At 47.9% G+C, this 26,799-nt stretch overlaps 1 protein-coding gene across 4 annotated transcripts in view; it reads left to right on the forward strand.

Annotated features, from left to right (window-relative positions):
• EXOC6B (exocyst complex component 6B) overlaps positions 1–26,799 on the forward strand; it is a 490,548-nt gene that overhangs the window by 375,244 nt on the left and 88,505 nt on the right. For all 4 annotated transcript variants that reach the window (XM_031949716.1, XM_031949717.1, XM_031949718.1 and 1 more), the window contains one exon: positions 3,078–3,151. In XM_031949716.1, the coding sequence (XP_031805576.1) occupies positions 3,078–3,151 (74 nt within the window). The remainder of the gene's footprint in view (positions 1–3,077; positions 3,152–26,799) is intronic.

Genomic DNA, 26,799 nt, shown 5'->3' on the forward strand with positions numbered 1-26,799 from the left:
ATATAGTCTGCCAGTAGAGTGATGAGTGTGTATGTGTGCACACATGTGTGTGACAGAGAGAGATGAGAGGACTTTGTGTGTGACTTTTGAACTCAAGTTCAATCACAGGGAAAGGGTGATGAGACACCCCCATTTTATAGTAAAAGGGCCTGGCAGTTTTAGTGAACTTTAAGCTCAAGGAGAGTTGATATGGAACATGACAGATGGAGAGTTTCAGCATTCTCTCCCCTGATCAGCCCGTATTTACACTATCTGGGCACCTCATCTTAAGAATGGCATAGAGAGGATGGGACGCCATCAGAGGAGAGAGACCAAAAGCACATGTGCAACCCTTGAAGTAATTGGCAGTATTTAGTCTGGAAAACACTAAAGGTTGTCATGTGGAAGGGGGATTTGATTCATTCTGTTAGGCCCTGAATGGCATAATTGGGAGTAAATGGGTAGAAGTTGTAGAGAGACAAATGTCCACTGCATATTATTAGGAGAAAATTCTTCTTAGCAAGAAGTAGACGTTCAAGAGTAGAATCCGCTACTTCAAAAATTAGCAAGCCTTCCAGTCATGAAGAGAGAGGGCTTGGCAACAAGGCCAGATGGCCATCTTGCTGGGGGTGGGGATGGGGGTTGCTATAGAGATACGTTTAACTTGGATATAAGTCTTTCTGGATTACCTTTGAGATTCCTCCTCCAAGTTCTGGGATTCTACCTTAAAATCACATCTCCTGTGTGACTGTTGTTCTGTGGTAGCTTAGGTGACAAAGGAGAAATATCAGAATGGAAGATTACCTACAGCAAGTGTGGAGACCCTGAGGTAGCTCCTGAGCACATAGAAGTCCTCCTCACGAAGGGCGTCATCTTCAGGCGCTCAGGGGATTTTATATGCACTCCTCCTGACATGGATTTCAGCTCTTATCTTTCCAAGAACTGTACCGGCTCCCCATGGAAGGGTTCCTCCACTCCAGAACGTTGGCAGCTAGATGAGAGATGGGCCTAGCAACTCATAAAACAAGGAAATTGTGAAATGTCCCCCAGGACTTCTGCAGGGCAGTCATAGGGATCCAGGAACATCATGGAAGTAAACGGTGGGTTGAATATGCTGAGAATCTCATGGTTTTAGACAATCTATAAAACTAAGCTATTATCTATACTCAGAATCACGACCGGTCCAGTGATATGCTTTTGGAGGAACTAAATCCTAGCAACCTCAGCAGTCTCACTTCAAACTAAGTGAGAAACAGCAGTATCAAAGAGACGTGACCAGAAAGGGATGTGAGCAAATCCTGATCAAGAGGAAAGACCACTAATATATTAGTGGAGAGGCTTTGTACCACTTGGGGTCCGCCCCATGTAGTCTTCAGAGATCAAGAGGAGAGCAGCTGATTCTTTGGGCAGACTCTTATGGAAGATGCAGAAAGAAGAGTAACACAGGATGAGAAGTCAGCTTCAGAGCGAGTGTTCACCTTGATGAGATCATGAACCCATTGCCATCCCTGGATGTGAAGGGTCTTCATGAAGGCCTTGGGGCATTTCCAAGTTCAACAATTTGAAGGGTCATAGAAATAATCTATAAGTGGTGTTACAGGACCTGAACTTGAATGGTGTCTTCCCGAGGGGGGAGGTAATCTTATCTGTAATAGTGACTTTTCTTGGATTGAGAATATTCTAACTATTGTGTAACTTTACACATTTACAGTTAAATGGCACTATTTTTAAGTGGTTTCTATTCTGTCTGAAACATATAAAAATGCATATGGGCTTTATGAAGACTCTGTGTCTACACACACACACACACACACATATATATGTAATTAAGGAGCCCTTAGCTCAAAAGCATTTTTACTTTATAGAGCAGATATTATTGTCATTTACTTTAATAACTGCTTTGAATGTTTGAGTATATGCAGCCACCAACATATATGAAAATACATCATTGGATCTTGTTAATTTAATTTTAAATAAAACACTTGATAGTAAGTCCCTCCAAACTGACTCTGAAATTCAAATATAAACCAGGGCTTTAGTTGAGCAGAAAACTTTCTCCTGTCATAGCTAGCATTAAAATTTTTCTTAAGACAGGTACTGAATCAGTGATAAAATGCCTTTTACATCTCTGCTTCCCATCATGCAGTGAAGCTAGAGTTGCCATTTTGCCTCTTGTTTGCTTCTGTTCGTGGACCCAAGCAAGACCTTTTGATTTCATATGTAACAGAACTTGGGGCAATAAAACTTGACATTCTTCACCGAGACTTGTATATATCCCCACAGCCCCATGTAGTTATCTCCTTGTTAACGACTTTGAAGCTAGAGCCATAAACCAAACGGGTACCCAAGGCGCCCCCGTAAATGGCATCCGGGCTTACATGGTCTCGTTGAGCTGAAACTAATTTGGAGGAAGGAAGAGGGAAGTTCAGGAAGGGGCTCGGAAGTAGGCATCTGAAGTTGGGGTACAGAAAGTGTGAAATGTGCAAATGTTCTCTGGGTACTCCGGGATCTTCAGGTGGTCCCGAGTGCAGAACTGGACCAGTTGTGGCTACCCATGTGCACATGCTGGCAGTACCACACCCGTGAGGTAACACAAATAATCACCCGGGGCATAGTTAATGATATGGTAGGGAATATTTTTTGATAAATGCTTGGGGAATGAGGTGACAGGCGTGAAATTAGAAAATTCCTTGAGCGACCTAAAATATAAATAGCTTTCGGAACTGAAAAGAGTTTCACAGCTGAAGATTTGATTGTGTTGAGAGGAAAAACTTCTTTTTCTTCTCCCCCTCCCTTCTCCTTTGCAAGTTGTTTGTCCATTCACAAAACAAATACTCTGAAGCCCGGCGCGGCTCATGGGAATAACTCTCAGGTCGAATTAGTACAGTTTCCTTGCTGTCAGGACGCTGGAATTAATGGTGTTTTGATGACACGAATTTTGAAGGGCGAACAAAGCCACTGAAGGGCGAGAGACATGGCTCCTTAGAAGCGCGGGCCTCCTCTCCCCCAGCCTCTCTTGTCTCCCCCGTCATCCGTCTGCCAATCTCCCTGTCCATGGTTAGTTAAAGGCGCTTTTCATGCTCTTTTCTTTCCCACAGAGTTTGCCAGATCCGGCCCGGTGCCTGGGTTCCAGGAGGACACGCTGCAGTTGGCCTTCATCGACTTGAGACAAGTAGGTCTTTGTGTTTTTGTTTTTTGTTTTTCTTTTAAGATGTGTGACTGAAGACCATCAGGTCTTAAGGAAAAGAAGAGGGGAAGGGGGGGATTGGCGTTGGCGATTCCCTCTGGAGGGGAAGGCCCCCCCTCCATTTTGCTATCGGTGTCCCTGACTCAGCGGAGGGGGAAGAGAGACCCTGAGGGGCGAGGGGCCCGAGCGCGGGCCCCATTGTGCTGGAGTCGGCCTGGGCAGCCCCGGCTGGGAGATAAGGCCCCGGTCCCACCAGCCGATGTGGAGCAGGTGCTGCTTCGGCGTAGGCAGTGATGCAGAGACCGCCTGTTAGAGGCACTTTGTTTGTAGATAATGTCGGTGGGGGCGCGGGGGCGGCCCTCTGCCCCCTCACAGCGCCCCACTCTCTGGCGTTTTCAGCCACGAGGACAGAAGTTTGGAGTAGGAAGGTGAAGCGGCAGGGTCCGCCTGGCAGGGCTGCCCATGGAGCGGGCCCATGCCCGCCGCTTAGGCTTGGCAGCCCGATCTAGGGGAAAGGGCGCCACTGGGGAACGGCTCATTCTGCCTGAGAGGGGCAGGCCCGGGGCCTGGGTGATGCGGGGGTGGGCAGCAAGGGGCAGGGCGGGGGGAACTGGGTTCTGTCATCTCCCAGCTCCGAAGATGGATGGGGTCAGAGAGAAGGGTGAATGAAGTAAGAGTCAATGACTGATGTTTCTCTCCTTATTAAAACAATCATTTTTTTGTCTGTTAAAAAAAGGGGGCCGGCTTTGTTTGGGCTGCCATGATGATGCAGTGCCTCTTGTTTTCAAGGCCGACATAGTGTGCATTCTGAAAACTTGGGGATGGCCGCAGATTTCTTAAAGCTGTAGGACCCCTCATGTCGGTGATCCCCCCGCCACTGGGACTTGATTCATGCCAGAACAGCTTTGAACCTGTAATGGATGGCCTGAGCCATCCTCATCCTCATGGATGGGCGCCGTCATCTGTCATCTCGTGACATTGTGGAAAGCGCTGTTGGGCAGGAAGCACTCACCGGGGCTTGAGAATTCAGGCCGCGTCCCAGAGACGTGGGTCAGCTTCCTGGCGGTTTGGGGGCCTAACGAGGGGCCACCCCAGGAGGGGTTCTCTGACACATAGGGTCTGTCATAGATGGGGCAGGACTTGCCCCCATGTGTTTGGGGGTTGTAAGACAGGCAGGTATGAGGGTTTTCTGGAGTGGAATGAGTTTAGGGTTTTTTCCTCCTTTGTTTCATCACTTAAACCTCCAAGACAACTCAAGTTCTGTCTGGTGTTCTCAGGAAAGACACATCCCCAGAAGTGTTCCTCTCCCACTCTGGGCTCCTGAAGGAAGTGTGGGCACTCGGAATTGGTCCTTGGTCCTCCTGGAAAGCAGTGTATAAATGTGCATGAAATGTTGACCCTGGAAGTCACCTGGCGAGGACCCAAGCCAGGTGGGCCGCCAGGACCCATCTGCACCAGCCTGGAGGCCCGCTGAAATCCCCATGTTCTGTGGTCTTTATTCCTACTCTTTCTGCTTTTCCTTTTGGTTGTGATTTTGGCAGGAGGAGAAAACAAGGTTCTGGGCCATTTGGGTGACTGAGTAATGGTCTATTTGAATTTGGCCTTTTTCTTTAGAAATCTCTTCTTGTGTCACTGTGGAAGTGACTCAGAGGGCTCATCCTTCTGGCCTGTTGCCTCAGGGAGAGGGACCACTCCCTGAGTGACAGATGTCTCACCATTCCAAATCATTCTAGGGTTTTTTCCAAAACCATACTGATTTTCTCTTCAAAGTGCCTCCAGAAGCTGAAGCAGAAAATAACCCGGACAAAGTTCCGAGGCATATTTGCATGGCCTTTGGTTTTATCCTCACTTAAACAGTGTGACCCCAGTAACAGGTTCCCAGGGCATGATGGGTACCTGTTAGAGGGCACCAAAGAGGCCCCGACTCCTTCACAGGCTTTTCATCCAGGAAGTGGGTCTGTCTCTCACTTCTTTTTTCAGCTTCTGCCTCTTCTTGAGAGCAGTAGAATAGAGCAGCGCCTTTCCCAGACGAGCCTGTCAGTGAACAGGACTTCACAATTTTACTTGCTTTTGCCGGGGCATTTTTCTGGCTGTTAATCACATTTGCAACATGGGTTTGGTAACTCAGGCAACAACCCCCAGCCTTGGCTCTGTGTCTCCATCTTACATCTGTACAGCTTGGGTCTGTCATGGTGGGCTTGGGACCCCAGCGTACAAGCACCCACCAGCCTATATGGATCTCTGGACTCCTCAGTTCATTTGGGGCTTATGTGGAGAAGGACTGATAGAGAGGAGTTACTCACACATGCTGCATTCATCCTTGAAATGTTAATAATGTAGCTTTGCGAGGACTGCCAGCATTTGCCATCCCACTTCCCCTCCCTGGACCTGTTTCCTCGCCTGTAAAAGGGACTGGACGAGATGGCCTCTGGGCCCTTCCATGCATTCCAGCAAGTGTTTATTCTAGACTTCTTGTCTTCCTAGAACTGTCTCTAACAGTCCCTGCTCACAAGGAGCTTACACTGTAACTGGGAAGTCTGGGATTACCCACATGAAGCAGCCTGAGATGGCTGGCCTCTGTACAAACCATATTGCACCATCGGGCAGTGGGCAGGAAGGGGCACCGGGCAGGAAGGGGCACTGGGGCCAGAGGAGAAATAGAGGTCCTCTTGGAGGAAGTGGGGGAGAGGTGAATGGACAGAAATGAAAAAGGACCACAGAGTTGGGGAGAGGAAACCATAGGAAGTTTATTGGGGAGTCACTGGGGAGGAGAATTAGTGTGGAGGACCCCCCCCCTTTTCCCCAAAGCCTGGGCTAGCCTCCCTAGACTCTGTGCTGACGCTTGTCTCTCGCCCTCTTTTTCTTCTGTCTTTCTTCCCCCTCTTCTTCATCTCCCACGTTTATGAATGCCAGTCCACCCCCATGCACTGCACGCTCCTCTAGCCCATGGTGCCTCCTCCTCGGAGAGAGGAGGATGGGCTTTTCCCTGGGCCCTTTCAAGAATCTCCGTCCCTTCAGAGCGGTTTCCTCTTCAGGGAGTCGAGGCTGTTTTCTGTTCCTTGTGCCCAGCGGTTGTTTACTTCCTACACACTTAACTTTCTTTCAAAGTTGAATGGACTGGATTACCCAACCAGTAGCAAAGGACGTTGCATCAGATCTCCTGAATGGGGCTCTTGGGCAGCAGCTTTTGTCAGCAAAATCATCCCGAGATAGAGAGGGCTTTTTTTAGCTGGAGCTGGTGCCGTTCCCTCTGGACCAGTTATTCCCCAATTTGTACACCTACAGCCTGAAGTAAACACCATGCATTTCCATCGCAAAGACACACCTGCCTTATTATAAACAAGAGCCCGGGAGAAACACTCTTTAACTAAACCTCTGCCTCTTTGAAAGGGAATTGGAACTTTGGTCATTATGGCTCGGGAGCTGCTCCTGCTGGGAGTTGAGAGCCTTACCGTGGCTAGGCCGAGAGATCTGCATCCAGCTAAGAGAAACTTAGAGGCTTCACTTTGGGCTTCCTCTAAGAGGTTCCTCCATTCAGAGCCTCCCCCTCCCCAAAAGTTAGTAAAGGTCACTGGTGAAGAGGAAATTTAAGGCTGGGAACACTCCTGTCTTGCTTAACTGCCAGTTTGCTCATATGGAAAAATCTTACTTTTATTTAATAATCATTTAATTTCATTTTGCCCTCAGTGGAAAAACCACTTCCAGTAAAAAGCTAGACTTGCCAGATGCAGTATAGATCCAAACCAGTATTTATAGCCACTGGTGACAGCCGCCTTGTCGAATCCTCCGTCCTCCCCTCAGACCAGCTGGTCATTCGCTCGGCTGGGGCCTCCTGGCGTCTGGGCCTTTGTGAGTCCGTGGGGAAGATGGAGATGGGGAGCAGTGGAGGGTGACACCTCGAGGTGTGAGCCAGCCCTTCTAGCTCAGGAAGCAGGAGCCGTCTCTGGGCCAGGAACTGTCCTGGGCAGGGAGGCTCTGTGCCGACGGGGCGTCCTCCTGCCAGCTCCTGGGGTGCTCTTTCCACACCCAAGGCTTTGTGAGCGGCAGCCAGGGGGAGAGAGAAGCGGTGTGACCCCTGTGGTTAGTTTGGCGATGCCTTGGGACTCCCATCATCCTCAGAGCTGTTTTTGACGGGTCCATGACAAGGGGCGGCTGGAGCTTGAGAGAGCTCAGTGGCCTCAGGATGCCCATTAATAGAGCTGGGAGGGGGCTCTGCCGTCCCTGGCCTCCTTGAGTAGTGAGGTCTTGGGACTTCTCAGCCTCAGAGGCCCAGAAGGCCCTGCTGGGCCAACTGGCGGGAGCCTTCAGGAGATGGCGTGGGATTGGGGGTCAGGGGCCTCCTCCTGGCCCTGGTGCTGCCATGTTACATGATCTTGGCTGTTGGGCCCCAGGGTGTCCATGATCTCCCAGGGATGGGGTGAGCAGTTGGGAGGGACAAGCCCCAAGCATTTCCAGATCTACATGCTGCCTTGTGGAAAGGGGGGACTAAAAAGGCAAGATGGTGTCTCTGTGCATTGGCAAGGGGCCCAGACACTGCCCAGCTCCCTGCCTTCCCTTCTAGGCTTTGGGGCGAGACTTGTTTGGTGTCCCCAGCCAGCCCTGAATCTCCCTTCCACCCCATCAGCTCTGGACAGTTGACAGCCGTCCAGCTCTGTGGTGCTCGTATTTCTGTTCCATTTCATTGATAGCAGATGATGATTTTCATCACATTTAGCATAGCTTGGTCTGGGGAGGATTGGGCCTACAGGCAGGAGAGCAGGAATTCCTGGGCAAACGGGACTTTTCCTGCTGGGGGAGGGGGTGCGCCTCCCGTTCATGACCGGGCTCATGGCTGACATTATCATGGTGTCTCAAAGTCTGCAGAGGACGACTGGGAAACACGCCGCTTCCTTTGTTGGGCCGACCCGTGGGCATTCTCAGGACCCTGCATAGGCCTCTTGTCTTTTCCCTGCGGCCATAATCCTGTGGATCCCTTTGTCACCTCTCAGGCTTAGGTCCCAGCTTCAGCCCCTGCTCATCTCCTGCACCGGCCCTCCATGTCCGACCTTTTCCCCCAACCTTCCTCTTGGTCTGGCTCCCCCTGTCCTCCCAAGCCCCCCAGCTCACCTGCCATATCTGCTCTCAGGCCTCAAACCCTTTATGAGCCACTGCTTGGATCCAGAGGCACTCTCTGGAGAACATCTGGGGGAGTTTGAGTCCGTGTCTTGAAAAGGGCCAGACCTGGGCTGAGCAGAGGTCAAGTGACCCCCAACACATTACTCTTCCCCAAAGTTCAAGTATAATATCTTTCCTTTTTTCTAACTATCTTTCAAAGGGGTCTCTGGGACCCAGGGTGGAGAGTTAAGCCAGTGAGGGGATGTCAGCCATGGGAATGGGGGCCTGGCATTCTCTCTGTCAAATGAAAGCTGGGATCACCTGCCCCTTGTGCCCAGGGTCCACTGTAGCTTGGCTGGGGAAGGGCCGCCTCAGCAGTTCTGTGAATGTGAAGCCCACTCATTGGACCTCTTCCATGGGGTCCAACACACAGAACTCTGTGGTGGAGCTGGTAGCAGGCCCCTCCGCCCTGGGCATTCCGGGGAGTACCTGTCTGCATCTCATCATGCTCCAGACCTGGCAGGAGAGCCTCAAGGCTCCAGCCGTCACCTTCCTTTTGTTTGGGGACCTCTCCTAGGGATGCTTGGCAGAAAGAGGGAGGCTTTCCCTTGTGTTTTCCTGTGCTATCAGCCCCTCACATCACTTCATTCATTTCTTTGTCACTCTTTGTTCTCTACATGGCTTACATGTAGCTGAGAGGAGATGACACGTTTCGGTGGGGAGCGATGCTCAGAGGGCCTCCTAGGGGAGAGGACCTGGGGGTCATATGATTTTTGTTAGTTTTGTTATTGATATGGTCAATTACGCCAATAGTTTTCCTGATTCTGAGTGAGCCCTGCATTCTTATTATAAATCTCACCTGGTCATAATATATCATCTTGCTGATAGGTTGTTATAATCACTTTGCTAATATATTTTATTTAAAATTTTTGCATCATATTCATTAGGGAGATTGTTATAATTTTCATTCTCTTATTTGGCTCTTCCTGGTTTATGTATTAGTACCATATTTATGTCATAAATGGATTTTGGCGGGACTCCTCCTTTGCCTATTTTTCCAAATAGTTTGCATAGTATTGGAATTAATTGTTCTTTAAATGTTTGGTAGAGTTCATTTGTAAATCCATCTGTCCCTGGAGATTTTTTCTTAGAGAGTTCATTGATAGCTTGTTAAATTTCCTTTTCTCAAATTATTTAAATATTTTATTTCCTCTTCTGTTAATCTGGGCAATTTATATTTTTATAAATATTTATTTCAATTAGATTGTTAGATTTGTTAGCATATAGTTGGGCAAAATAGCTCTTAAATTATTGCTTTAATTTCTTTTTCATCAGTGGTAAGTTTCATTTTTGATGATCATTTTATGATTTTTTGTTTGACCTACTCATTATTTATAATTAGATTATTTAATTTCCAATTAGTTTTTGATCTTATCTTTCCCTGGCCCTTCACTGATTTTTATTGCAACATGATCTGAAAAGGAAACATTTACTATTTCATAGCCTTTCTGCATTTGATTTGATTCTGCATTTTTATGCTATAATGCATGATTAGTTTTTGTGTAGGTGCCATGTACTGTTGAGAAAAAGGCATATTCCTTTCTATCATTATTCAGTTTTCTCCAGAAGTCTACAAATCTAAGTTTTCTAAGATTCTATTCATATTCCTAAGTGTTTTGTTTTGTGATTAGATTTATCTAATTCTGAGAGGGGAAGATTGAGGTCCCCCATTAGTATAGTTTTGCTGCCTATTTCTTCCTATAGCTGGCGTAACTTCACTAAGAATTTGAATGCTGTACTACTCGGTGCATATATATTTAGTATGGATACTACTTCATTGTCTATGGTACCCTTTAACAAGATAGTTTCCTTCCTTTACGCTTTTAATTTGATCTATTTTCGCTTTTGTTTTATCTGAGATCAGAATTACTACCCCTTCCTTTTTCACTTCAGGGGAAGCACAATCATTCTGCTGAAGTGTTTCACCCTTTCTCTTTCTTGTAAACAATATATTGTTGGATTCTGGTGTTTAATCCATTCTGCTTCCATTTTATGGGAAAGTTCATCCCATTCACATTGACAGTTATGATCACCAGCTGTATACTTCTCTCCATCCTATTTTGTTCCCTGTATAGTACTTTTGTTCTCTGTCCACTCTCTCCTCCTTAATAGTGTTTTGTTTCTGACCCACTACCTCCCTCAACCTGCCCTCCCTAATATCCCTCCTTCTCTCTTCTCTTACCTTTTTCTCTTAGTGTTTCTGCCCTCCCTTTTATCCAGTCTCTCCCTTTTCCTTCCCCTTTCTCCTCTTATTTCCTTATAGGGTAAGACAAATTTCTATACCCAATTTAGAGAATGTTATTCCTTCTTTGAGCCAAAATTGATGAGATTAAGCTTCAAATAATGCTTACCACCCCCTCCCTTCTTTCCCTCTTCTGTAATAGGTCTTTTGTGCCTCTTCATGTGATCTAATTTATCCCACTACACCTCCCCTTTCCTCTTCTCTCAGTACAATCCTTTTTCCACTCTTTAATGTCTTTTTCTTTATTATCATCACATCGGAGTCAGTTTATACCCATCCTTTTTCTATGTATGCTCCCTCTAACTGCCCTAATAAAAGATAGAGTTCTCCAGAGTTACAAGTATCATTTTCCCATCTAGGGATGTAAACAGTCTAACCTTTAAATAATAGGGTTTTTTTTTTCCTGTTTATCTTTCTATGCTTCTCTTGAGACCTGTATTTGAAGATCAGATTTTCTGTTTAGTTCTGGTTTTTTCAATAGAAATGATTGAGAGCCTCTTACTTCATTGAAGCTTCATCTCCTCCCCTGAAAGATGATGCTCAGTGTCTCTGGGTAGTTAATTCTTGATTGTAAGTCCAGATTCTTTTGCCTTTTGAAATAAGGTATCCCGGGTCCTCTAATCCTTTATTGCAGAAGCTGCCAGATCCTGGGTGATCCTAACTGTTGCTCCTTGATACTTAATTTGTTTTTTTGGGTTTTCTTTTCTGCAGTTTGCAGTATTTTTTTCCCTTGAGATTGTAGTTCTACATTTTTCCAACAATGTTCCTTGGAGTTTTCCTTGTGGGATCTCTTTCTGGAGGTGATCTATAGATTCTTCCAATTACTATTTTGTCTTCTGGTTCTGGTATATCAAGGCAGTTTTCCTTGATGATCTCTTGAAGAATGCTATCCAGCCCTATTTTTGGTCATGGTCAATAATTTTAAAATTGTCTCCTGGATTTATTTTCCAGGTCTTCTGTTTTTCCAATAAGATATTTTCCATTTTCTTCCATTTTTCCCATTACTTTTAGTTTGTTTGACTGATTGTTGATGTCTCAGAGTCATTAGCTTCCATTGCTTGGTTCTTGTTTTTAATATATGATTTTCTTTAATTAACTTTTGTATATCCTTTTCCATTTAATTAATTCTACTTTTCAAGGTGTGATTTTCTTCAGTGGATGTGTTTTTTAAAGAATAGATTTCTTCGTTGATTTTTCTTGCATTTGGCCAATTGTATTTTTTAAGGAATCGTTTTTTTCTGTCAATTTTTGTCCTTTTTCCAAGTCATTGACTATCGCTTGTATACCTCTCATTTCTTTCCCCAATATTTCTCTCTTATTTACTTTTTAAATTCTTTTATGAATACCCTAGAAGCCTCTTTGGGCTTGAGATCAATTCTATGTGAGATTTCCCATTTCTCTCTCGTCCCTGTGCTCACAGTAGATTTCTATGATGAAGGTTCTTTGCTGTTTCTTGCTCATTTTCTTTCTTTTTTCTATTTTATGACTTTTAAGGTTGATCTCTGCTCCTGGGGCATGGGGAGGGGGGCATTGCCCCAAGCTTCTTGTACAGCTCTGAGCCCTTCTGTCCCAGGCCTCTTCTGTCTGGGGGCTTGCTCACAGCAGGAGGTAATCCTCCCTGCGCTTCTAGACAACATCCTGGTTTCCAAGGCTGGTGATTTGCCTTCTACTTCCTGGCTTTCCTGGACACCGTCAAACTCTGTTGAGAGGTTTGGTTTCACATGGTATTCAGGGGAAACTGGGAAAGCTCAAGCCACTTCCAGGCTTCATTTCGCCATCTTGGCTCCAGCCAATTCTACTTATTCTTAAAGGTTCAGTTCAAACATTACCCCTCCATCCAGCTTTCTCAGATTGTGTCTAGCCAGTAGTAATCTTTCTTTCTCTTTTTGTTCTCACATCTTTTCCTCCATTTTGTAGTTCATTGTGTGCACTATATTCCCTAATAATCTGTTAATTCCTTCAGGACAGAGATCTTATATTTATCTCTGAAGAGAAAAACAAAATAGGTGCTCTTTATATATTTGTTGGTTGATTGAATGAGTGACGTCAGTATGCTGTGCGTGTAGGGAGTAGGTTGAAATCTGTGCCCTGAGAAATAGAGGAGGGACATTTTTCTCCTAGAGTCATTAAATAAAGGTTTTTACTCTTCTCAGAGTATGGATTTCAACCAGCTCACAATATTCATACTCCGATTTGTGCTCAGTGGGGAGGAAGAAGACTTATTATTCTGGTGAAATTTCTCCTATTCTTATTGGTTTTTTTCATGAGCTTCAGGGAAGCAATGGCCATGTGATCCCTGTCTTCTCAGAGCTGCCACAGGATCGACTAATTAATAGAAGGAATTATGAGCATGACCTTTTTCTATAGACATAATTCTAGCCTTTCCAGGGCAAAAGTAGTCTGCCGTCCCTGTGATCCCAAGTGGTCAGTCAGCCTTGTCAGTGCACACAGCCCTATTCATGACCTGACTGAACACTGCCCCCACCCCTGCCATTGCCCCTCTAGAGCCCGAGACGCTGCACCCCGAGAGTGGGTTTCAGCTTGAAAGGGAAGTCCTTGCCCATCCCCTTTGTCCTAGTCAGGCAGCTCAGTCGGCAACTACTCGTCTGTCAGGAAGACCGGAGTTAAAAATTTGGACTCGAAGCTTCTTAACTGTATGAGCCTGTGCCTCTGGGTCCTCATCTGCAAAATGAGGAAATAAGAAAACCTGTTATCTCTCAGGGCTGTTGTGAGGATCAAATGAAGTTGTATTTGTAAAGCACTTAGCACAGGGCTTGGCACATGTCCTTGGTAAATGCTCATTCCCTTCTCTTGCCCTCACCCTTGCCCTCCATGTGACTTTCCCAGCACAGCCATCTGCCCTGCCACGTTGTACCCACCATCCGTCTCTGCTCCCACTATTGGGAGGCTGAAGTAAATCAGTAGTACTCTTGCTACTGGGCAGGAGGGGCTCTGCCCACAGACCTTGGTCCCCTCCCTGGCCAGGATTGGGAGCCATGTGTTGTGTCTCCCAGGCAAGTCTAAGCTCCTCGAAGACAAATCTATCCCATATTTATATTTTTGTCTCCTTTGCCTACTCAGTGCCTGATGGACAGCAGAGGCTCAAAAATGATTGATTAATGACTGGGGTTTGTATCCGTTTAATCTCCAGACTGAGGAACAGTTCCACTTCCCTGATGACTGAGGGATTGCTTTTCCACGCACCTCATCACAAAGTTTAGTCGGTGTTCAATCACAGTCAGGCTTCCTTAGACATGGTGACAAGCCTTGCAGAGAAGGAGCATTGCGATAGAACGAGAAGGGCGTTTCTGGGGGGAGGAAAACAGCACGGGAGCGGACCTTAGCACGAGCAGGCCGGCCCAGTTAGAAGTGGGAACATCACTGTGCCCAACAGGTCTGCCTGGAGCACCCTCAGAGCCGGGCAGTGCCCAGGGCCCAGTGGCGGAGCCCCAAGCAGTGCCATTGACTACAGGCAGTTGCTGTGATTGCAGAGCCCATATGTGATGCAGAAGGGACCACTTAGCACTCCAGTCCTTTCACAGCGAGTGCTACAACTGTTGGTACTTGGAGGGTGGCAAACAGCCAGGAAGAACAATCAGCAAATTTATGAATTCTCCTTCTGTTTATACATCAGTTCTAAAGGTTAAACATTAGTTCAAGTCGTAGTTTGTGCCCTGTCCACAGGTGCATCCAATAAAGTGCTGCTTGAGCTTGACTCTCTGGGGTGAAATGCAAACACTTGTAAAACACAAATCGTGTTTTCTTTATTAATGGTCACTAATGGCCTGGGATTAAGGCAGAATTTGTTAAGTAAACAAATGAACAATTAGCAGAGGATAACTCAAAATTTGGTACTTATTATTCCCTGCTGCCCATATTTGCTTGCCAGGATAAATATGCAAGTTTAAAAAATATACATATATATAAAATTCTCAACTTGCAAAATGCACACGATGGGACTAATTATTTACATAAGAAAAGGATTCACTAGCACTCCTTCAAGCCATGATCTTTTCTAGTCCCTTTAAAAGTTTCTGGACAGCAAGTGATGAAGATGGAGATGATCATGACCTGAAGAGTTCAGCTTTATACTTCACCACTTGCAAAGCCCTCTTATTTATGTGTCCTTGGAAGGTGGGTAGTACAGGGATCGTCTCAGTTTTACAGAGGACACCAGAGTTCCCAGAAGTGAAGGCATCCGCAGTCACTGAGGAAGTGGCGGCACCCTGCCGTCCCTCAAGCCCCAGTCTTGCAGCTTCCATTCCAGTATTCTGTTTCTCCACGGCCTTTCTGGGATACCAGGAGCCAGTGTAAATTCCTCTAATGAAGAGGAAGCATCTCTGGAAAAGTATTCTGTCTATGTTTAAATTAAGATTAAGATTATCTGCCAATACATGCTCCCTCTTCCTCTATTCTCCATTTTACTCTTAATTTCTTCTTCTTCCTCCTTATAATCTTTGAGGGAAAAGTGGTCCCTCTTGTCCAGGCCAACCCTGTCTTTGTCCCCTCCATCCCACCCCATTTTGGGTCTTCCAGGAACCTAACCCCCTGCTTCCCAGTCTGCCTGGTCCTCTTGTCTCCTGACTCCTTCCCTGCGCTCCACAGTGGGGCCTGCTTTCCCTATTTTAGAGTTTTTCTCCCTTTTAGGGACATAAGAAAAATTGTTTCCACCTGTGGCTTTTAGTCTCCTTTCTACCTTTGCGATTTGTCTTTTGATTCTACCAGTCTTTTGACACTGGTTTCTTTAGTCCCATGTCTTTCTTAGGTGTTGCTCAATAAATTTTTCTCAGTGTTTATTAACTGAGTCCTAATCTTCTAGCTTTTGGCCATCTGCTCCTTCTTGAAAATCCAGTAAAAACATTTGTAGCAGCTCTTTTTAGATGTAGCAAACAACCCGAAATTAAAGGGATTCCCATATTTGGGGCAATGGTTGAACAAAGAATGAAATATTGAAAAGGATGGTGGTGGAGAAACCTAGAAGACTTAAATGAACTGATGCAGGAAAACTGTGTGTCCTGTAGCAGCAACATGATAAAGACAAACAACTTAGAATTATGAACTGTCCTTGCCTTGATTAGCCCCCAATTCCAGAGGACCCACGATAGATTCCAGGATAGCCTTATGTGCTTGTGCATGTAAGTGCTTTATCTTTTCTCCTTTAGCTTCTATGAGTTGGCTTTCTGGTGGTTCTCCTCTTACCCAGCTAAGCATCCGGGTTACATAGTGGAGAGAGTACTGGGTCTGGAGTCAGGAAGATCTGAGTTCAGATCCAGTTTCCACCACTTAAAAGCCATGTGACCCTGGGCAAGTTTTTAAACCTTATTGAACCTCAGTTTCTTTGACTGAAAATGGGATGGTAATGATGCCGCCTGCTTCCCATGGATGCTGTGAAGAGCGAATGAGATCTTCGCTGTGCTAAGCATCCCTTTTACCCTCCTCCATAGGTTCTGTGGTTCCAGCCACACCTGGGAATCCTTCTCATTCTTCCCCATCCATCCAAGTCCTGCTCAGGCTCCTCTGTCGGCTCGCCCTCCAGTATCCAAATTAAGCAGAAGAGTCTCTGGGCTCATCCCTCTGTCCAGCCTTAATCCCTGTGTGCTTGGAGAGTATCCCCTTCTGGATGCCCTGTGGGGCCCCCATATCCCATGTGGCCAAAGCCGAAGCGACCGTCATCCCCAGCTGGGGGCTCTTTGCCCTCAGCTCTCAGAGACCCACCAGTTGCTCCCTTTGCTTGCTTGACTCTCTCACCCATCACAGAGCCTTTATCTCCATTCTCTTCCCTTGGTGTGGCCCCAGCTTTGCCCAGGCCCTTATCATTTCCCTCCTGCCCCATTGGAATACCCTCCTGATGGGTTTCCCCGTCTCCTCTCCAGTCTTCCTAAGGCTATCTTGCTTCCTGCTCTGGCACTTAGTGCCCACAGCTGCCACAGGGATTGAGCAGAGAAGGTGTCCTCACCATCAAAGCCAACTCTCCTGGGGAGTCCGAAGGCCACCCACTCCCGGGCTCTCTGAGCTCTTTCAGACTTGAGGGGCACTTCTATCTGCGCCTTTTACCCCAGAGCTTCTAGCGGACCAAAGGGAGCAACAGGGTGGGGGTGGAAGGGAAAGCTTCTCTGACTTACAACGTAGAAATTTTGAGAATATTCAAGAGAGAGACAGAGAAAATTGACTCTGAGGGTACTTTCAAATGAGGAGCCCTCCAGCTATTCTGAGCTGTAGCATCATCACAGGAATCCGTATATATACTCAGTATAGATACGTATGACTACTTTGAAAAGGACAACATTCATTTGTATATAAAAGTTCTGTTAAATTAATTTTAAAAAATTGCTTGTCTTAAAGTGTTAGCAGAGCCCTATTTATTTATTTTAATAAAGCCCTATTCTTTATCTTTTTATCATTTGATTTCTTAATTTTTTATTTTGTTTAAAAATTTTTATTGAGATAAAATATTCAGTCGGGGTAGACTTCTCACTTTTTCAACTCCAAACCCTTGAATTAAAACATGAGAACCTATATATATACGAGTCACTGTTCAGCTAGAACGCTGCCGGGAGGCGGAGGGGGTGGGTAGCCTGGCTGGGCTGGCCCACGTGTCCCTTCCCCGTCGCCCGGCCCCCACCCCAGCCCAGATGTTCTCCTGTGGCAGGACCGGACGGCTCCTGGGGTCAGCAGCGCACACACCAGCTGCATTGTTAGGCCCCCTCTGACCTTTCACCTGTTGATTGCGGCAGGAAGGAAGGAGGTGGAGGAGAGGTAACCTTCAAACACCGCTCGCCTGGCTTCTGAAACCAAATCTGCTCCCCTGCTGCAGGGCAGGGCTGGAGAGCATCATTATGAGGGCAGAGAACGCTCGGATTATGTGACCATCAGCCAGGCAACAAGCACTCCTTAGTCCTAATCAGTCAGAACCCTGACGTGAGGTCCCTTCCATCTGAAAAACCCCGGGCGTTGCTTGTAAACTCCCCACTTTTGCCCTGTTTGGAAGAGAATGTGTGACAGCCATTTGGCCATCCTTCCCTCACCTTCCCATTAGGCACAAGGAGGAACCAGCCTGTCATCTTCCCAGCCCCCGGTCCATGCCCTCCCTCTGCTCCCTGTGCCACCGTTGGCTGGCAGAGCAGACCACGGAGATCCCCCTGATCTTCCCCAAAGGGCAGTGAGGTAGCGCTGCAGGGACAGAACTGGGCCTGGACCCTGGGAGACTCATCTGCAGGAATTCAAATCCAACCGCAGATCCGTACTGGTTGTGAGAGCCTGGCGAGCCACCTCACCCCGTCTGCCTCAGTTTCCTCATCTGTCAAATAGGCTGGAGAAGGAAGTGCCCAACTGCTCCAGTATGTCTGCCAAGAAAGCCCCAGCCAGTCACAGTCACAGACAACAAGTCTCCCAGCAGTGTTGGGTTTGGAAGGCTTGGTGCCTTTGTAAAGAAGAGCCTGGGGTGGGGAGGGGGGTTGGGTTCAGGATTTCCACGCTGCTGGACATGGCGGGCTCCTTTGTCCACCAGAAGTGATCAGAGCTCCAGCCCCGGGGAGGGGAAGGGCCATCATGGGAATGTCCCAAGGTTGCTGAATGGCGGTCTTTGGGGTGGGCAGGATCAGAAGGCGCCTGTGGGAAAGGAAAGATGTGGCCCGTGACTCTGAGGTTGAGACCGAGAAATAGGGCTCTCTGGGGCTGAATAAGCTTTTTTAATGTCTTTGCTTACCTCCTCTGTGGAGTTCTCAGTGTCCTCAGAGAGCCCCCAGGCCCACTGAGGTGGGAGACTGCAGGCCTGTGGAGGGTCTGGCCTGATGAACATTGGGCTGCTTTTATGGGGAATGGCTGGGAACGGCTCACAGTTCTCAAGTAGGAAGTTGCCAGGACAAGGAACATAAGTTTGATTGCTCAGGGCTGCTGTGGGCTAATTGCTGAGAAGGCTGAAGTTGGGGGGCCCAGAGCAGCCGACCAACTCCTTGAAATGTTGGTTTTAAACTCCACGTCTGGAGCAGAAGAAAATGACTGTGGTTTTATGTCCGCTGTGTCCTGTACATGTGCTGGGCAGCATAGATTTCAGAGATTTCTTTATTTTGGCTCCATCTTTTTATGAAGTAATAACCCAAAAGTAAAACTGGCAGCAAGTCAGCAGTGGCAGGGGCGAAACCATTAGCTTTTTTCTTCTTTCCCTTTTGCCCATCTCTGCCCTTCCCACGTGGGGTGAGCCCTCGGGCTCTTGACCCGTGGAGTATCATGGGGACAGAAGGAGCTGGGGATGGGGTGGGGAGTCAGGAAAGAGAGTCAATGCCCTCCCCAGAAGCTCCTTCGGGTCCCGAGCTGACGGTCAGCTCCAGGGAAGTCTCTCAGCCCAGCAGGGCGGAGGTTCGATTGTTCAATGGAGAGCCGGTGACTGGCCCAGCCATTGCCCATCCGAGTGTGCCCGTTTGGTCTGCACATCTTCGTTCCTGTCCTCTGGGCAGCGCGCTGCATCCGTAGCGTCTCTGCTGGGGATGGACCAGAGGTGTTGGCAAACGATCCGATGGCACCACTTGGAGCAAGTTGCTTTTTGGGAAGGGGAAGGGAAGGACTGTGGTAGGTAGGAGTGACTCTGGAGTTCTTGGAGCCAGAGTGCAATGAGGAACATCGGACCCAGCTCCCTCCAGGAAGGCCCAGAATCGACTCTTGAGCCTTTGCTCTCCAGGAGGCTCCTGGGAGGGAGTGTTGGCCCCGTGCCGCTGAAGGGGGGACCTTGTGCAGTTTGAGTCTGGTCTGCTTGGTAGACAGCCTTGCCGAGTATTTGACTTTGGCTCATGGTACACAAAGAACCCAGTTTGGGCTTTGCCTGTTCCTCTCAAACCTTATTTGACTTGAGGGGGAGGCACAGGCACCAAGTGGCCAGTCTGTTGTGACCTGAAACATCTGGTGTAAAGAGGGCCACCTGCCACCCGAAGAACACAGCCCCTGCTTTTGAGTTCTTCCCAGCTCCAGCATCTTCCTGCGTTCTAGCTGTGCTCTTTGATTTTGGGGCCCGGGGCAAGATGTTCCTGGAAAAGAGGGCTCAGAATGTTCAGCCAATTAAGCAGTTCATTGGCTGTGCCTTGTGAGCTGCTTCAGGATGTTAGTAGTGTGCACCATTGAGACCCAAGTGGTCATGGCTCAAGAAGCAGCGCTATTAAAGATGGCTGGTGGACCGAGCGCCGAGGGCAGGGGACGGGCGCAGAAAAACTTGGAGAAAAAATCTTTCCGGGAAGAGAGAAAAATCAGTCAATTGTGACATACTGAGCTGGAAACCTTCAAGAGCAATGAGCCTCTCACTTCCTTCTAATCCTCTCCACTTTGTTCCTCCCACTTCAGTCAGAGCCAAAGTCAGATGTGTGTTGGACATGATCCGCTGGCTCCTTCTTCTCCCCTGCTGCCCTCGTCCTCCTCCTCCCATCCATCTTCATCATCATCCACAGGCCTCCATTAAGCACCTATTGGGCCATCACTCAGTGCAGGGTTGGGTCCGAAGCGAGTTAATGACCCCTGCCTTCTGAGAATTCACGACCCAAGTCACCCAGCACTGATGCTGAGAGAGGTGCAAATTAGGTATGTAAATAAGTCACACTCCCCCATTGCTGAGAGGGAAGGTGAAGTGAGGAGAGGAATGGAGCTGTTTGTTCAGACTGGCTGGAACTGGGAAGGATTATGGCAGGCAGAATTAGTGAGAAAGGCAAAAGGGCTAAAGAATCGTGAAAGAAGGAAGGGAGAAGAGCTGTGAGAGGAGCTCTTGGGGATCCAGAGGATGGCCTGGGCCATGTCTCCGGGGAATATTTTGTCACTTTTGTTGGGGATTAAATTTAGGAATGGTCTTTGGGGTCAGACTCTCCATTTTGTGAGAATATGACCAGAGTCTCACTTCTATTTCGGAGATCTGGAGTACAGCAAACAACTCATCCTAGCAGTCATCCGAAGCCCCAGCCCTCCCGAGGGGGAACATTTGGCAGAAGTAGGGGGAGCCCCACTCATCCAACATGGATTTAGAAAAAAGTGAGCACAGGGAATTGTGCGTGGCTATAAAGAACAGTCAGAGAAATGAAGGGGCGTCTCCCTCAGGTGACTCTAACTGTCACACTCTTGGCCACCTATCTTTTCACCTCAGGTTTGTCGTTCTCTTTTTTCCCTGGACTTTGAGAAACTGCTTTGATGTGTTCCTGAGCAGGAGCTCCCTGGCTATCTTTTAGGATAGGAAGATTTATCCACAAAGGATAGAAGCCCTCCATAGCCCCCAGTGAGCACAAAGCAAGGTATTCATTGAGATGACCACAGAGCAGTTTCCAGCCGCTCTCAGGGGAGGGACCAGGCCAGCCCAGGTTCTGTCCCCTCTGACATAGCCTTGTTGCATCACTGGACACCAGGCCCTTAGTGCCTTGGGGCTCTGAAATGGCTGGAAAAGTTGCTAATCTGCATCAGTCTGGAGTCAGATGCAAAACAAAGAAGAAACAAGAACCAGTTATGGGAGACCAAACTTGTGTCCGGCAGACTAGGTGCTTAGTGTCATTTGGTGTCTGACTTCCACTTAGAGCTCCCTCACAGAGGAGCAGAGGCTCTTGAGAGATTCCGTAGGTCCAGACAGCTCCAGCAAGGTCCAGTTCACTGGCTCCCCTTACTGATCCCCCAACTGCTAAGGACCTATGTCAGCTGGGGGGGGGGGGGACAACAAAAGACCTGGTTCTCTGAGGTTTCATCTTTTCCTCCCTTATTCATCTCGGAGCCCCTCCCAAGCCCAGGCCCTTCCATATGAGGAGAGCAGGAACAGGTCGTCGTCTCCCCCAGAGGCACCCGACCAACTGTCCTCCCACAGTGGTCACGACCTGGGGAGCGGCTGGGCAGCAGCGGGGATGGTGAGGGTCAGGGGGCCCAAGCCCACCTGCTGGGAAGGGGCAGGAAGCAGCAGCATGGTGGGGCTTCCTCAAGGGATCCAGCCACCCATCCAATTATATAACGCTTTCAAGTGAGTTAAATGTTTGAGCTCAGCAGTTCTGATGAATTTTCAGCTGTGGAGCCTGGAAGTCGGTGTGGGTGTATGTTTGTGATGGATGATTGCCTCTTCTACTTTATATTCAGGACAGCAGAGCATATGTGCCAGACACGAAGTCGGTGGAGTTGGCTCTGTCTGTAACTCCTCCGGAGCTCGCCTTTAGGCCCCGGCTCCGGCAAAGGCTCGCTCTTCTTTCCTTGCATCTTCCTCCCGCTGCCCCTCGTGGCCATCCCGGCCTCCCTCTCTGATTCTGAGGATCTCGCCCTCTTCTTTTCTTGATGAGTCGTTTTTCCGGGTTGTGTCTCCTTTTGGTCCTCCCAGTCATGGTCGCTCCCACAGGAGAGATCCTCTCCTGGCTTCTGCTGGTTGACTCCAGATTTCTAGATGCAGTGTCCCTTCACTACTGCAGAGGGGATGCGGAGGGTGGTACCTGAGGGAGCAAAATCCCCAACCGTCCCTCTGTGAAATACATTATCTCTTAACAGCCAAGTAAGAAACCGTTCCTGAAGCCCTGGAAGACAGCTTTTTCTACGTGCCAGCCCCATTCCTTAGGATTTGGGAAGACGTATTTCCAGCAGTTAATGTCCTGAGTTTTATGGGGGTGGGTGGGTGGGGAATGTTCCTGGTCTTCCTGGTTTAACTTCACATTATTTTTAGATTGTAGTTTTGACTTGATTTTCACATGGTACAGAGAGCTTCATCTTTTTAACAAGGCCTTCTTAAACGTCCATTTGACTTACTCAGTCAACCCTCAACTATCTCAGTTAAGGGAGAATTTGGACAGCACGGACAGTCGAAGTCCAAAGGAAGCAGAAACTCCATTTTTGCCAGGAGCCTTTGCCTCCTCTTCCTTCACCAGTGGCCCGGTGGCCTCCAAGTGATTGCAGGATTACATTCTTGCCCAACTCCCAGTTCAAGCAGCAGGCCCCAATGATCAGGAAAAAGTTTTGGAAAACAAAGGGTACCAGAGAAAATGCAAACACAGAGAGCATCATTTTATGTCAGCCTCAAAGTCAAGACTGAAAGAATTTGTTCAAAGTGTCTACCCTCCCCACCGCAGAGAGAAGGCTAAAGGTTCAGGCAGCTTGTCCCTGGAGGCCATTTTTATGCCACCTAGTACTGAGGACCCCCATGTTCTCTAAAAGGATGCTTGAGACCTCACTTATCCCCTCCTTCGGGGGCTTCCTGATGGCTTTCTGCAGAGGGACGTGGCAACATCACGGGGGCTCTGGAACAGTTCTAGAGTTTTTAGTGTGCAGGGAGATCCATATGAGGCAGCCGAAAGAATCAGTGTGGATTTAGTTTGGGTCTTTAGGGTTTAAGAAGGACGTGGATAAGCTGAATAGCATCCAGAGGGGGACAGCCAAGACAGTCATGGCCTGGACCAGAGAGGGTGCATGGGGGTGGGGCGGCTTTTCTCGGGGATTTGAATGACTGTCATGTTAAGGGGAGATTTGAGCAAATAGGGTATGGCGTGTCCTGAATTCCAGTCCAGCCTCAGACGCTTCCTGGCTGTGTGATCTTAAGTGAATCATTTCACCCTGTTTGCTGTTTCCTCATCTGTAAAATGGACTGGAGGAGGAAATGGCCAACCCCTCCAATATCTCTAGCCCAAATAGGGTCACAAAGAGTCGGACAGGACTGAACAACAAAAGGAAGGGGAATTAGACTGGTTCCATTTGTCCCAAGATGACAGAAATAAGAGCAATAAGTGAGATTTACAGAGAGGCAAACTGAGGCTCAGTGTTAGGAAAAATTTGATTGTCCCAAAGTAGAAGTAGGAGTCTTCCCTGTCAAGGAGAGGCTCAATGGTCATTTTCGGATGTTAGGGTGGCCTGTTGGCTTGCTGGAGAGAACACTAGGCCTTGATTCAGGAAGACTCGGTTCCCACCCACCTCAGACACTTACTGTTTCCCCCTGTGTTCCCTTCATGTGGCGCTCAAGTCCCAAAAGGGCCCCATACTGCAGCCAGGCCGGGGGGCAGCTTCTTGCCTGAGCCACACTTTGATTGACCCAGAACCCTTGATCCAGCTGGGCCCGTGTCAGGCTCACGAGGATGCTGTTGATTGTGCGCTGGAATGATTTATTCTCAGCTGCAATAAATTGTAGGATGCCGGCCCAGAAGTGTTCTTCTAGTCCAACAGAGGAAGGAGCTCAAGCCCACATAGGCTCCCTACTGTGAAACCAAACAGTCCCTACAGTTATGGGAAAGGAGCTGCTTGGCTCTGGGGCACCTGAGCCACAGCCGACATATGCTGTGACTCAGGGAGCACCAGGTACCCATTCCTACTCCCCTCCACCCCCCCAAGTAACAAAAGTGTCTGGGAAGTGGAGCACAAGTATTGCTGCGGCCTTTGGGAAAAGCTCTACTTGACTTGGAGAATTCGGCCTAGGAAGTGCTCCAAAGCCCTCAGTCTGATTCCTTAAAAAATCTGAAATTCGTTTTTGAAAAAGGAGGTTTGTGAGTTTGCGAAATGAATGAATGTGGAAACTCCCACAAGATCATTTAGGACAAGTTGTGCCAGACTGGCCTCATTTTGGTCGCAGTTGGTCACACGGCACAGCCAGTGCCGGACACAGCCTCTCCCCGCCTCCACTCATCAAGCCCCAAGGCTGGCCTTGTTGCCATTTCTCCCAACAGCCCCATCTCCCCTCTGTGGTCCTCTCAGCTAGGGGGACAAGGTGAAAAGTGTGAGCATGGAGAGAAATAAACCGTTGAGTGGTGAACAGATTCAAAGATGGCTGCTTAACGGATTAATGTCAGCTTGGAGGGAAGAGCTCGTTCTGTTCCACCTTTCATGAGTGTCTTGGATGAAGGGATAAACAGATGTTGGCCAGCTCTCTTTACCCTGTTTGTAGACGATAGCTAATATGTCAAGTAATAAAGTCAGAAATTAGCTGGGATGATGAGCTAACTCTAATTAGATAAAGCTCATAGCAATAAATATCTTTCACATGTCTCAAGTGGTGGCGGTCTGACTTGACAACAATTCATATTAAAAACAGAGAGACGGATGTTTGGGGGTTCTATACATCCAGGGAGTCAACAGTATAATGTGGCATGTGAAAAAAGTGACTCTAAACTCTGATTGGATTAATAGATGTGGGATCCATAAGGAATGTCTTATCTCCTTGTACTCTGCCCTAGTCACACTTAATCAGAAGTATATTCTGTTCATTTCTGGATATCACATTTTAGGAATATTCAGAAGTGGGGTTTCCTCCAAAAGGGGGCAGCAGCTAAGATAGAAAGGGTACCTGAGATCATGCTCCCAACTGAAAGAAACGTAGAAAGCGGGGCTCAGTAGGTAGGCCATTGCCGACTGTCTGGAGCAGAATCTGTCCTTGGGTCTTTGAGGAGATATTCTTCTTCTCTTTTGTCTCAAAGGCACTGGCTGGGAAACATGGTGGGTCAGGGTGGGCCACTCAGTTGTCAAGGCCAGAAATGACCCTCTTCTCCATCGCTTGTGATGGGAGTTACCAGCATCTCCAGTCTCCATCAAAGACCTCGCCATTGCTGGTCCCTTCCTCCCTTCCTCCTCTCATCCAGCTGCCATGTTGGTCCGGTTGCCTTTTCTCACAAGGGCCCCCGTCTCCTGTCTGCTGTCCAGGCTAAGATCTCTTATAGTCTGCTGCCTGTTTTCCTTTAGCTCTCCACCCTTGTATTCATTTTCATGGCAATTTGCAAGTCCTTCTATACACTTCATCTATTTTACAGAAGGGAATATTTACAGATCTGGAGGATATCCAGTTGTTAGTCAATAAACATTTATTAAGTGCTTACTATGTGCTAGACATCAGGATAAGCCCTGGGAATACAAAGAAAGACAAAAAACCACAAGGAAACATTTTGGCCGGTATATTCTGGCCAGAGGGAGGGGAGGTTGGGGGAAGAAGAGACGGATGATTTCAGAGTAAAAACTTTCCCAATCTAAAATGACAGGTTGAATTTGGGACTATGTTGGAAGTTAGAAGTGCTGCTAATGATTTCAGGCTGGGGGAATTGAAGTGGTGAGTTAGAACGCCTCACAATTCAGAATTCCCTTCCCAAACAACCCTTGGAATCAGAGGATTCTAGAAATCAGAAGTGAAACCACTGGTTTGAGTAGGTGATCAAGCTGGTCCCCCCTGATCGTGTGGCCCTCAGTGCTGTGTCCACTACAGCTCGGGCAGTAATGGAGTGGGAAGCCAGAGCAAGGGGGAGTGGAGGGGGACTAGAGATGGGGAGTGTGTGCATGCACATATGTGAGCACATGGAGAGAATCACGGGTCAGACATTAAGCACCTACTATGTGCCAGCCACCATCCTAGGTCCTGGGGATACAAAGAAAAGCCCAAGTCAGCCCCTGCCCTCAAGGAGCTCATTGCCTAATGGAAGAAGAGAAAAGGCTGAAAGGCAGGGAAGACGCACAATGGGGGAGGATGGCAGCATGATGAAGTCCTGTGGAAAGGGAATGGGAAAGGCTCTGAGGTGTCCTGCAGGATGGTGATCCTGGAGAACTGCCTGGCCAGGGGACCGGGGGCAGGCTAGTGGGGCATATATAATGCCAAGGAAACGGTCAATGGAAGGACTTCTGCTGCTAGGTGAGACAGGGAGTTTGAAAGTGAGAGAGGTTAATTAAGGATCAGGTGAGACAGGGAGTTTAAAAGTGAGAGAGGTTAATTAAAGATCAGAACAAGGTTGTGGGGAAGCACAAAAGGAAGTGATGGAGGATCACCCTGGCCAGGAACGGTCCAGCTCCTCCCTGAGGAAGCTCTGACGAAGGAAGCTGGAGGCTGACCGGGCCCTAGGCTAAGCGGAGGCCCAGAAGGGAAGGCCCTTGAGGAGCATTTGCCACCACAAACATTTTTGCACAGGTGGGTTCCTTTCCCTCCTTTGTGATTTCCTTGGGATACAGACCCAGGAGTGGCAAGCCGTACCAAATTGTAAACTATACTAGAAATCTATAATTGTCAACACCTGAGTAAGAAATTGAGGTTGATTATTGGAATGGATTAGGAACACCACATACAGAAGCAAATGAGCCCAGGAACTGAGTGTTTGGCAAACCCACAGATCCCAATTATTTAACCAAAACTATTGGGACCGATCGGCAGAAATGAGGTACAGGCCAACATCCCACACCATCCGCCAGGGCTCCTTAAATGTTTTCCATTCGCAACTCCTTCCACCAGGGTATATAGGTATATAAAAGAGTTATATAAATCAAGCATTTACTCATAATAAGTCATAATTTTGCAACC

The sequence above is a fragment of the Sarcophilus harrisii genome, chromosome 2, assembly GCF_902635505.1.
Source record: "Sarcophilus harrisii chromosome 2, mSarHar1.11, whole genome shotgun sequence".
In the NCBI taxonomy this organism is placed as follows: Eukaryota; Metazoa; Chordata; class Mammalia; order Dasyuromorphia; family Dasyuridae; genus Sarcophilus; species Sarcophilus harrisii.